The 12,635-nt window shown below is 44.8% G+C and overlaps 1 protein-coding gene across 12 annotated transcripts in view; it reads left to right on the top strand.

Moving 5' to 3' along the window:
- PHACTR1 (phosphatase and actin regulator 1) overlaps positions 1 to 12,635 on the top strand; it is a 528,680-nt gene that overhangs the window by 320,509 nt on the left and 195,536 nt on the right. For all 12 annotated transcript variants that reach the window (XM_059880401.1, XM_024983670.2, XM_024983671.2 and 9 more), the window contains one exon: positions 8,995 to 9,159. In XM_059880401.1, coding sequence (XP_059736384.1) covers positions 8,995 to 9,159 — 165 coding nt within the window. The remainder of the gene's footprint in view (positions 1 to 8,994; positions 9,160 to 12,635) is intronic.

Here is a 12,635-nt window from a genome sequence, read left to right as displayed (position 1 = left end):
GCCCTTCTGCCTTGTCTGTTGACTAAACATCAGACAACACAGACGCTGTGGCTCCCTTCTGTCCAGACTTCTCAGGGGGACCCTGAATGACTAACACATTCCTGGCCAGCAGGACGCCAAAGCTGGTGCTTCCTTTGGATAAGCCTTTTGAAAGCTGAGCCACCATAAGAAATAACCAATGTAAGGGAATGCCCGCTGAAGTGCCCTGCTGTGCCCCACCCCCCGCAGGTTCTAAGAGCCCACCAGGAGCAGCCTGGCCACCCCAGGGAGCTGGTGGGGGTGGTGGTGTGTGACTTCAGAGCACACACAGACACAGCTCCTTGGGTTCTTGGTAATTAACAACTTATTGACCAGAGAGGTGTTAATGCTCAGGTATTTGTTACCCTGAACGTTTTTGACTGGACTGTATCAATATTCACTTACATAACAAATCACCAGCCACAGGCATTAGCTTCTGCAAAAATCCCCTGGTCAATAATGTGTTAAAATCATGCATCCATCAGTGTTTTGTCTCCTGCTTTGCTAAAGAGAATGAAAAGCCACCTCCTCCCAGACAGGCCCCGCTGTCTGATAAAGCCAATCCATCCCAGTTATGCCCTGAAAGGGAGCCCAGCCCACCTGGTCTATTAGGAGGGGATCTTTGATAGATGCGCAGGGAAGACCCCCAGAGATCCAGGCCTCCCCTCCTCCCTCTGAATGGGCTCAGCTGCCCAGCTTCCCACCTTGCGGGGGTCAGTGTTCTCAGTTCTGGCCGTTGACATTCAAGCTGATTTGTGTCTCAATGGAGCACTTTCTCCAGACAGCTGTCTCCTCTCTCAGCAGCAAGAGGAAGCCACCTTTGAGAGCAGCGGGCTTGGGCGAAGCAGCCTTTTCTTGATGTGTTTCAAAAGAAGGCTGTTTTCATAAACAGACCTTTCTCACCTACTCGGCTCCATCCTGTTCGCTCCTGTCCCTGGGGTTGGCTGGACAGAGGCCACTGTATTCTGAGCCGTGTTCTGTTTTCTTGTTTTTCTTCCTCTTCAAACTGTGTTCAGAGTTGGTCTCTTTCTTCACTTTCAGGCCTTCCAAGATCATTGTCTAGGGGCAAAACAGGTTGAGAGCTAGCCCCTTCCATCAGATGAACGGGGGGAAGAAGTCATGTGATGATTAGAACATAAACAGTTAAAGTAATCCATCTGTTCAAAAACTCCAGACTTAAGGACTAAACATCTTGGGTTTAATAATATACTTCATAAGGATTCATTTAAAGATGGAGTTATAATTAGGCCTTTGTAATGGTTTGTCAGCTCTTTTCCACTCTAAATTTTTCAAAGGCACTCCTAATTTCTTATAATTATTTTAGCATGGTAATTTCAGAATGATTTTAATTCATTTCTGGAAGTTGTGATTGTGAAAGAGCTTTTTGGTCCTCGCAGTGCATTTTTCTGAGTCAAATAGGGATGCTGAGTTTCATACCTCTCAAAATGGTGTGAATGAGTGGGGTCAGTGCCGTCATTCATTTACTGGCTGAACAGACCATTAGGAAGCACCAACTATGAGAGCGAACTCTGTGGCAATCCTGAATAACTCGTATCTGGGTTTTTTTGCTTTTGTTTTTTTTTGGTTTCAGTGTATACCCTCTCCCTGTACTCCTTAGCAGAAGATGATTTAAGTTGGCTAATTGGAATCCCTCAGAAGAAATGGAGTAGCCATCATGGTCAACAAGAGTCCGAAATGCAGTACTTGGATGCAATCTCAAAAACGACAAAATGATCTCTGTTCGTTTCCAAGGCAAACCACTCAGTATCACAGTAATCCAAGTCTATGCCCCAACCAGTAATGCTGAAGAAGCTGAAGTTGAACCGTTCTATGAAGACCTACAAGACCTTTTAGAACTAACACCCAAAAAAGATGTCCTTTTCATTATAGGGGACTGGAATGCCAAAGTAGGAAGTCAAGAAACACCTGGAGTAACAGGCAAATTTGGCCTTGGAATATGGAATGAAGCAGGGCAAAGAGTTTTGCCAAAAAAATGCACTGGTCATAACAAACACCCTCTTCCAACAACACAAGAGAAGACTCTATACATGGACATCACCAGATGGTCAACACCGAAATCAGGTTGATTATATTCTTTGCAGCCAAAGATGGAGAAGCTCTATACAGTCAACAAAAATAAGACCAGGAGCTGACTGTGGCTCAGATCATGAACTCCTTATTGCCAAATTCAGACTTAAATTGAAGAAAGTAGGGAAAACCACTAGATCATTCACGTATGACCTAAATCAAATCCCTTATGATTATACAGTGGAAGTGAGAAATAGATTTAAGGGCCTAGATCTGATAGAGTGCCTGATGAACTATGGAATGAGGTTTGTGACATTGTACAGGAGACAGGGATCAAGACCATCCCCATGGAAAAGAAATGCAAAAAAGCAAAATGGCTGTCTGGAGAGGCCTTACAAATAGCTGTGAAAAGAAGAGAAGCGAAAAGCAAAGGAGAAAAGGAAAGATATAAGCATCTGAATGCAGAGTTCCAAAGAATAGCAAGAAGAGATAAGAAAGCCTTCTTCAGCGATCAATGCAAAGAAATAGAGGAAAACAACAGAATGGGAAAGACTAGGGATCTCTTCAAGAAAGTTAGAGATACCAAGGGAACATTTCATGCAAAGATGGGCTCGATAAAGGACAGAAATGGTATGGACCTAACAGAAGCAGAAGATATTAAGCAGAGGTGGCAAGAATATATAGAAGAACTGTATAAAAAAGATCTTTATGACCCAGATAATCACGATGGTGTGATCACTGACCTAGAGCCAGACATCCTGGAATGTGAAGTCAAGTGGGCCTTAGAAAGTGTCACTACAAACAAAGCTAGTGGAGGTGATGGAATTCCAGTTGAGCTGTTTCAAATCCTCAAAGATGATGCTGTGAAAATACTGCACTCAATATGCCAGCAAATCTGGAAAACTCAGCAGTGGCCACAGGACTGGAAAAGGTCAGTTTTCATTCCAATCCCAAAGAAAGGCAATGCTAAAGAATGCTCAAACTACCGCACAATTGCACTCATCTCACACGCTAGTAAAGTAATGCTCAAAATTCTCCAAGCCAGGCTTCAGCAATACATGAACCGTGAACTTCCTGGTGTTCAAGCTGGTTTTAGAAAAGGCAGAGGAACCAGAGATCAAATTGCCAACATCCGCTGGATCATGGAAAAGGCAAGAGAGTTCCAGAAAAACATCTATTTCTGCTTTATTGACTATGCCAAAGCCTTTGACTGTGTGGATCAGTGGATCCACTGTGGAAAATTCTTCAAGAGATGGAAATACCAGACCACCTGACCTGCCTCTTGAGAAATTTGTATGCAGGTCAGAAAGCAACAGTTAGAACTGGACATGGAAAAACAGACTGGTTCCAAATAGGAAAAGGAGAACGTCAAGGCTGTATACTGTCACCCTGCTTATTTAACTTCTATGCAGAGTACATCATGAGAAACGCTGGGCTGGAAGAAACACAAGCTGGAATCAAGATTGCCGGGAGCAATATCAATAACCTCAGATATGCAGATGACACCACCCTTATGGCAGAAAGTGAAGAGGAACTCAAAAGCCTCTTGATGAAAGTGAAAGTGGAGAGTGAAAAAGTTGGCTTAAAGCTCAACATTCAGAAAATGAAGATCATGGCATCCGGTCCCATCACTTCATGGGAAATAGATGGGGAAACAGTGGAAACAGTGTCAGACTTTTATTTTTCTGGGCTCCAAAATCACTACAGATGGTGACTGCAGCCATGAAATTAAAAGACGCTTCCTCCTTGGAAGGAAAGTTATGACCAACCTAGATAGCATATTCAAAAGCAGAGACATTACTTTGCCAACAAAGGCCCGTCTAGTCAAGGCTATGGTTTTTCCAGTGGTCATGTATGGATGTGAGAGTTGGACTGTGAAGAAGGCTGAGCGCTGAAGAATTGATGCTTTTGAACTGTGGTGTTGGAGAAGACTCTTGAGAGTCCCTTGGACTGCAAGGAGATCCAACCAGTCCATTCTGAAGGAGATCAGCCCTGGGATTTCTTTGGCAGGAATGATGCTAAAGATGAAACTCCAGTACTTTGGCCACCTCATGCGAAGTGTTGACTCATTGGAAAAGACTCTGATGCTGGGAGGGATTGGGGGCAAGAGGAGAAGGGGACGACAGAGGTTGAGATGGCTGGATGGCATCACTGACTCAATGGACGTGAGTTTGAGTGAACTCTGGGAGTTGGTGATGGACAGGGAGGCCTGGCGTGCTGCGGTTCATGGGGTCGCAAAGAGTCGGAGACGACTGAGCAACTGAACTGAACTGTGCTGGGTCTTAGTCGCTGTGTGGGCTTTTCTCTAGTTGCAGGGAGCAGGCTTCTCTTTGCAGTGTCTTCTCTTGTTTCAGAGCACAGACTCTAGGTCTCTAGTAACTGTGGTATGTGGGCTTGGTAGTTGGAGCTCCCGAGCTCTAGAGCACAAGCTCAGTAATCGTGGTGCATTGGCTTAGTTGCTGAGTCATGTGGGATCTTCCCAGACCAGGGACTTCTGAGCCACCGGGAAAGCCCCTGGATGCTTTAAATTTTTTACCTTTTGTGTCTTAGAGTGTTTGGAGACTCAAATGATGGGAACTCCTCCAGCCAAATGCAGATACTCAAATAGACATGAAATTTTGCATATAATTTCAATGGTTTGATTCCCACTCCTCAAGTCTGTTGGGTCCAGGCAGCGTTTCATTTGGGCTGCAAACTCTGTTTAGAGAAGTACTAGAAGATCATTCTGGGCAGGAACTCAGATGGAGATTCCTGAAGGGCAAAGCAAGAAACTAGAACTTTCTACTCTAAGTTATGGGGAGCCATGGGAAATTTCTGAGAAAAGTAATCTAGCAACAGTGTAACATGTAAGTTTGAAGGCAGGAGACTAGATTAGGAAGATAGGTGCAGAATCTGGACAAGCTGAGATTATCAACTAAGGTAAGAAGTTTTCAAAAGGTGATGGCTACAAAAGAGAAAGTGATCTTGTGGGAATCAGGTCACCAGACTGTCTTGAGCTGGTTTCCATCCTGAATTCAAAACCTTGCTGTGGCTTCCCACAGTTGTCACTATGTGGCTCTTCCCAGCTGTTCGGCGTTGTTGAGGGGGCCTTCAGATGGTTCTAGTGGTAAAGAATCCACCTGCAGTGCAGGAGACATGAGACTCGGGTTGGATCCCTGGGTCGGGAAGATCCCTTGGAGGAGGGAGGGCATGGCAACCCACTCCAGTATTCTTGCCTGGAGAATCCCATGGACAAGAAGCCTGGTGGGCTACAGTCCATGGGGTTGCAAAGAGTCGGACATGATAGAAGCGACTTAGCACACTCAAGAGGGTACCAACTCAAGCAGCTGGTAGCCTTTAAAGAGAATAATTTCCAAAATCAGTATTGCTCCAGAGGCTGTTTACTTGCTCTATTTGGCTTCTAGTTCCTCATTGCAGTTTTGTTTTTTTTTTTAAACCAGTCTGCTCAGCCTCTCTGTAGCCCAGACTTACTTAAAGTCTCTTCCATCTTTATCTTTGTCTCTTCAGTCCCCAGTAATCCACTTTATCCATTGCTGCCAGATTCATCTTCCTGAGGCTCACATCTGATCCGTGCCATTTGTGATCACAGACCTCGGTTCAGATGTTCATAACTCAGAGTAAAGTCTTTGATGACTGATTTCTGTAAGTACTTTTGATCCCACCTCTCCTCCCTAAGAACCCTGTTTCACAAACTTCTCAATCTCTTCCCAGCATCTTCAGTCTATTGCTCTCCGCTGGTGCTTGCTGCTCAGCCTAGTAATGTGATCCTGTCTTCCCATCCCTTCCTGACAAACTTTCTTCAGTAATTCTCCGTGAGCTTAAGAAATAAAATCCAACCCCCTAAAGAAAAAAAAAAAAAGACTTCATTATTTGGTTTCAAAGCCCTTGTCCTTGAGCAACCATCCTTTTCTGCTTCTTTCCTTTCTAGTCAGAGTTCATTAAAACATGTAAAGTCTTCATTATCTCCCTGGTCGTGGGAAGCGAAAACTTCGTTCTTGCTCTCTTGTCCTCCGCCATGTGCATCTAGAAGATTACCGTGATGTGCTGATTCTCTCTCTGCTGGATCACGTCTTTTCTCCGTGCCCCTTCTGTCACTGCCCTCCAGATGTGTCTGGTGGGCTCCTTTGTTACGCTCCACCACCTGTCTGTTCACACTCCAGTTCAAGATGCCGTTGGCTGTCACTATAATATTTCTCGGAAACAAATCTGATTGTGTCCTGGTCGTATGTCTTCTCAATCAGGCTATTTAAGGCTGAGTCCCTCCCCAGCCTAGACACTCTTGATGTCATTTACTTGTCGTACTTACCTTTTCTTTTCTCCCTCAAGCGGCTGTCTCCCAGCATGCAGTGCGGTTTACTTGGTTTTGCTGTGTGTTGCCTGCTCTCCACCCTACCCCCAGTGTAAGCTCCGTCAGTCGGTATTTTTATCTTCTGTTAACTGACATAGCCCAAGTGTCTGGTACGCAGTGAGCATTCCGGAAGTATTCGTTGAACGTAATAATGTCAATTCCCATTTTCAGATTCCCGTCCATCTCCCTCTGCAAATAGGATGAAACCCAAACACCCAGTTTTCCGAAGGCTTGCAGAGTCTGACTCTGGACCCATGCCCGCCTCTCAGCACTGACTCCCCGTCTCACCCAGCGTAGCTGACTCCGCTGGTTCCCTGGGTTTCTTACAGCTCCCAGGCAATGCCGTATTCTTTCAGCCCGCTCTGTTCCTTTTGGGTCTCTTTCTCCTTCCAGAGATCCACTTCTCTTCTTCCCCATGTAGGGAGAACGGTTCCTTCTCTAAAATCCAGCCCCAGATGGCACACTCTGGGGTCTTCTCCAGTGACGAAGAAGAGTCCGCCCCTCTGTCCTCTTTGCCTCTGTTGAATTTGGCAGTTTCCCTCTGACAGCAGAATTTTCCACACTGATGCCACTGTCTCCTCCTCTAGACTCTGCCCAAGCATGTCCAGTTCTTCGGTGTATCTGTTCCAGGAAAGATCAGTGTCTGGCTCACTATTAAGTGGTCACGTAAGACAGTGATGGAAGAGAGGGGTCCCCATGCACTGAACCCTGTAATCAAAGGGTTAAGTGCTTTCGCCATGCAATGTGTTCAAGTTGTTGAGTGCTCACCACCGTCCCCCAAACTGATGGCCCCACAGTGTTCCCTGATTCCATGAATGGAGGGGGCCATTCCACTGACGTGATCCATGGGGCATCAGGAATGATCTGCCTCCTCCCCCTCAACCACCCATCAGTCCTGGGTCCTGTTGACTTGGCTTCCCAGACGTCTCTAAAATTCATCTACTTCCTTTCAGTCTTGCCCACAGCCTTTACCAACCTGCCATCATCTGTCACTGTCGCACACTGCCTGGCACATGGTTGAGGTCCCATATATAGGTCTGTTTTTATTTAAATTGGAGGATAATTTCTTTACAGTATTGTATTGGTTTCTGCCATACATCAACATGAATCACCAATAGGCAGACATATGTCCCCTTTGAGCTCCCTGTATCATATGGCCAATTCCCACTGGGTATCTGCTTCACACATGGCAGTGTGTATGTTTCAGTGCTGTTCTTTCTCTTTCTGTTGAATAATTGAATCTCCTGAGTTCAATCCATACTGGATGACAGCAGGTAAAACATCAGGCTGTAAGACCGAGCTTCAGAGATCAGCCTGTGTTGCGAAGTCCAGGAGTTTTTCTGAAGGATTATGTTAGAGGCTCAGCAGAGTGGTTCTGTGTTGGCCTTAGCTCTAGATGTAACTGGACTTTCTGGAAAGGCAGGTCCCTCCCTCCTGCCTTGATTTTGCCAACAAGGTTACCTTCTCTTTACCTCCCTGAGATCTATGGATGCTCAAGTACACTGGAAAAGTTTTGTCCCAAGTGGTAAAAGGAGTCAGAGAGATTGTGGCCCTTAAGAAAGGGTCCCCGAGGCATTATGAGTTTGAAGGTCTTCATGTCCTCAAATGTCAAGTTGTTGGGATGAGTCTGCTGCTGCTGCTAAGGCGCTTCAGTCGTGTCCGACTCTGTGCAACCCCATAGACTGCAGCCCACCAGGCTCCGCCGTCCCTGGGATTCTCCAGGCAAGAACACTGGAGTGGGTTGCCATTTCCTTCTCCAAGCATGAAAAGTGAAAAGTGAAAGTGAAGTCGCTCAGTCATGTCCGACTCTATGCGACCCCATAGACAGCAGCCCACCAGGCTCCTCTGTCCATGGGATTTTCCAGGCAAGAGTGCTGGAGTGGGTTGCCATTGCCTTCTCCGTGGGATGAGTCTAGATGGTACCTAATGTCACTCTCAACTCTCAGTTTCTAAGAATTTTTTATTAAAGCAAAGTACCAGGAACAAAAAGACCTAGAGGAATTAAAGCAATTATAAGATCTACTGAAGTGTGATTCTGAAAACAGTCAATTGGATTTTAAGGTGGAGCCACTCATTCAGTAGAGTCTAGTGCTTCTGCCCGTCTGGGTGAAGCATCATCCTAGGAAAGAGCGTCGTGGGTGGTGGAACGTGTTGGCATTGGAATGGACGGTTGGTAAATGTTTTCTCCCTCTTTTCTCAGCAGACGGTGTTGTAGTGATAGCGTCTGCCAAGTCTTACTCGAGAAAGTGCTGCACCGGTAGTTACACTGACTGTCATCTGACTCTTCTCACGGCCTGTCCTCGCCTTGTTGGGAGTCTCTGTGTCAGGAGGGCTCTGCTCCTCCTCGTCCTCCTTCTCGAGCCTAGGTTAAGGTTGGCCAAATCCGTTTTGGGTGCTCCAGATCCCCTAGGCTTTGGCTGACTGTCACCAGCCTTTAGAACATGTTGGTATGACTCCCATTCCAAAAGGCAAAAAGAGAAACGGAAGTTCGGTCACGTGGTTTCTGTTATCTGTAACCATGGAAAACGTTGGCCATCTGTGAGGCTCCCGTTTTAACACTTTTCTTTCTCCTTTTTCCATCTCCTCCTCGGGAAAACAAGCTGAGGAAGTGGAGAGGCTGGCGGCCATGCGTTCTGACTCCCTCGTCCCAGGTACCCACACCCCACCCATCCGGAGGAGAAGTAAGTTTGCCAACCTGGGGAGGATCTTCAAGCCTTGGAAATGGAGGAAGAAGAAAAGCGAAAAGTTCAAACACACGTCTGCAGGTAAGGTTATTTGTTTGCCTTGATTTTTCATTGGGCATCTGTTGACTTCAACTCAGTAGGTTTGTTAGTAGAATTTAATTACAGTTGGCTGCCTGAACCAAAGGGAAAAAAATCAAGCCTTGGAATTGCTCTCGTGTGGAATAATTCTTCGGTGTGATTGAAAATGGCTTTTAGATCCTATGTGTTTTCACGAGTCTCGGGCTTTTTGTTGGTGCTTTTCGGTTTATACAACCACCACTTTGATTTGATCTATAAATATCTGAACTTAGCACTCCACCTTGCCCATACTTGAATGCTTTCATTCCAGCGTTGACAATCCATTTCTTATTTTTTATCCTTATTTTCCCTCCTCTGGTTAAAAATCGACACAGAGCAGAAAGTAAGTTGTATATGGTTTTTGGGCAGATAGGAATAGGTTTTTTTTTTTTTTATGGAGGAAAAATCTTGAATAAGTGAAGCATCATTGTAAAATGACAAAGGTAACTCTCTAGTTCATAGCCTAGTCGACAGCAAGGGAATCTGGGTACACTCAGCATGGCTGTGGTCTGACGAGCCCTGACTCTGGAGTCAGATGACCTAGCTTCAAGTTCAGCTCTGAAACTTGTTAGTTGCGTGACCTTGGTTGATTGAACCTTGCACCCCAGTTTTCTCATTTGTGAGATGGGGTGAGAATGGTACCTTACGTGACTATGTATTAGTAGGATGTTCCTGGTGGCACTTTATGTGCATTTTTTTTTAATAGGTAAGAGTATTACACAGAGAAATGCCTAGGGAAAGAAATGCTAAGAGTTCTGGTTTCTCTGTGTTGGGTTTGAGATGAGATGATGGAGGAACCATGCAGATTCATTCTCTCTGTTTCATTCTGATTTTGATAACGTAAGTACACAGGTCATCTAGGGCCACTCTGGGGCTCTTAGTTCCTTCTTACCCCATGTCCTGTTCTCCCTCCTCCTCAGAATCATCACTTTCTCTCTTTCTTGGTCCTCTTCCCGCTGTGGCTCACTCCCAAAGTGTGAAGTAGGCAATCTGCTTCTCGTACCTTGTCTACAGATCTGAGAATTTTCATGCTGGTTGCTTTGAGGAATGAAAGAGAAAGAGATAGGAAAGTTGCCAAGTCTTGAAATCTGTACCAGTGTTCATGTAGCCATCCCCAGTTGCTGCTTGTTTCTGAGATGGACGCCTCCATGTCCTGTTGCCATCACTTGTTCATTCCTGAGATTAGAATGAATCTGTGAATTGCATGAATCTCTAAATTGTCACCCCGCTGACAGTCTCTTCACCTGAATGCGTTCTCCCTGGCTTTTTCTCCATTATACAGGCTTATTAAGGTATCATAAAGCGTGTAGGTCATTTACATATCTCTAAACACTTCTGAGAGGTTTTCATGCAAGCAAAACTCTAAAGGGATGACTCTCCTATATCCCCCCAGAGTGAAACAGAAAAGGGCACTTAGAGCATTGCCTTGGAGAACAGAAATATAAATGAAATATATTCTCAGGCAAAGTGAGAGGTCAGATGTGAACAGAAAAGAAACAGGGAATGTTCTGGAAGCACTGGAAAAAAATAAGATTCCACAGATTCCTTTGTGGTCCTCCTGACTGTGCTATGAAAACAGCTTATAATGAAACAATCCTATATAATACATTTAAATAATTGCCATGTATCAGCATGAACTCCTGAATGATGCTGTAGCGGATGCATTTCCTCTGGACAGTCACGAGCTTGGCTTGGTCCATTTGGCAAGACCATGGGGCGAAGCTCCGATGCTTCTTGTGCAAAAAGGCACCTGAACCGTTGTGCTGACTTCTTTAAGGTATCAGAGAACCTGTCCTTTGATGGATGCAAATCCAGTGGCATCAGACTACTCATGAACCATTAAAGTCTGAAAATTTTTTCATTTAAAACTTTAGAGAGAAAGAATTAAGACCTGAGATAGGCAAAATTGCAACTTTAATCTTTCTTAGTATTAACTCATCTTAGCAAGTTGTTATGACCTCAGTGGCCAAACTGATTCATTTGGCAGATGAATGTAATATTTCCATGTGTTTTACTTATTTTTTTAAAATATATTTATTTTATTGTTTGGCTGTGCCGAGTTTTGGTCATGGCACGTGGGACCTTCTGTCTTCACTGCAGTGTGTGGGGTCTTAGTTGTGGCCTGTGAGATCTAGTTCCCTGGCCAGGGATCGACCCCCGCCCCCCTGCATTGGGAGCGTGGCGTCTTAGCCACTGGACTACCAATGAAGTCCCTGTGTGGCTTTATTTTAAAGGCCAGTCAGCTCCTGAATTAGGGAAAATGGAAGCTAGGCTGTAGGCTGTCTGTAAACCATGATAAATGGATGGGTTATATGCTGTAACCAGCTAATCTGGTTTTTAGTTTAAGTCAGTGGTGTGCACTGTAGTATATTTTGTTCTTAACTGGATTCAGAAATATTTTTCCTGATTTTTGTAAATAAGGAGAGACTTCCTGTGCTAGTTCTTAACTTCACAGAGAAAAAAATGACAACTGAAGGATGTTTAACATGATAAATTGTGTGTATGATCAAATAGTACTTTAAAGTACAGACTTTACTATGCGTGGCTAAGCGTCAAGTATACAAAAGAATTGACTGATTGTGGGAATGTTAATTGGTTGATCAATTTCAACCATTATGCAAATATTTGTTGTATGTGTGTGTGTACATATGTGTATGTAATGTATTTTCATATGTAAAACAATTTCCACAATTTTAAATACACAGAATAAGCCCAGATATTACATTTATGTTATGTATTTGCATTTAAACTTGTGTGCTTTCTTGATTACACAAAAGGACATTAATACAGTGGCTACTTGGCCTATTGTTATTTCCACAGTGAGTTACATTTCTAATTTGCCAGAATTAGCTATACTGTAGTTTCCCTGTAACTCAAGTTACAGAATGCATGTGTCTGTGTATACAGCATTTTCAAAGGTGCATCCAGAAGTCTGGCTTTGTAAGCCATATTAGCAATAAGAGAACCATGTTGGAAAATGATGAGCTCAACATTTTCTCAGTCTTGGCATCAGCAATTACATGAGTTTATCAAAGACCTATCTCCACGTTCCATGCTGCTCAAACGTCTTTGTATTCCAAGCTAAAGGCTGGTGTCCTTAAAAGGTCTTCAGCACTGAACTTTGGATGGTGGTGAAAGCCCAACAGGACAGGGAGCTTCTCTCAGAAGCATCCGGCGTTACACGAGGGTAGGAATAAAACAGGAATGGATAGAACACCACATCACAGGTCCTCGTGGAGATGATCCTGACACGCCCTTCGGCCTGCCCTCAGGTGCCCTGCCCAGGTCCTGTGATGCACTCAGCCCGACAGGTCCAGCTTCTGTAGAATCAGCAACAGGTGTCCAGCACACACCCCACACCTGCCCCAGGGGCAGAGACAGGTGACAGCATCCTGTCCGAAATCGAGAGGGCCTCCCCCAGAGTAGTCAACCACAGCCAT

Source organism: Bos taurus, chromosome 23 (genome assembly GCF_002263795.3).
Source record: "Bos taurus isolate L1 Dominette 01449 registration number 42190680 breed Hereford chromosome 23, ARS-UCD2.0, whole genome shotgun sequence".
Lineage (NCBI taxonomy): Eukaryota > Metazoa > Chordata > Mammalia > Artiodactyla > Bovidae > Bos > Bos taurus.
This window is presented reverse-complemented; position numbering and strand designations above follow the sequence as displayed.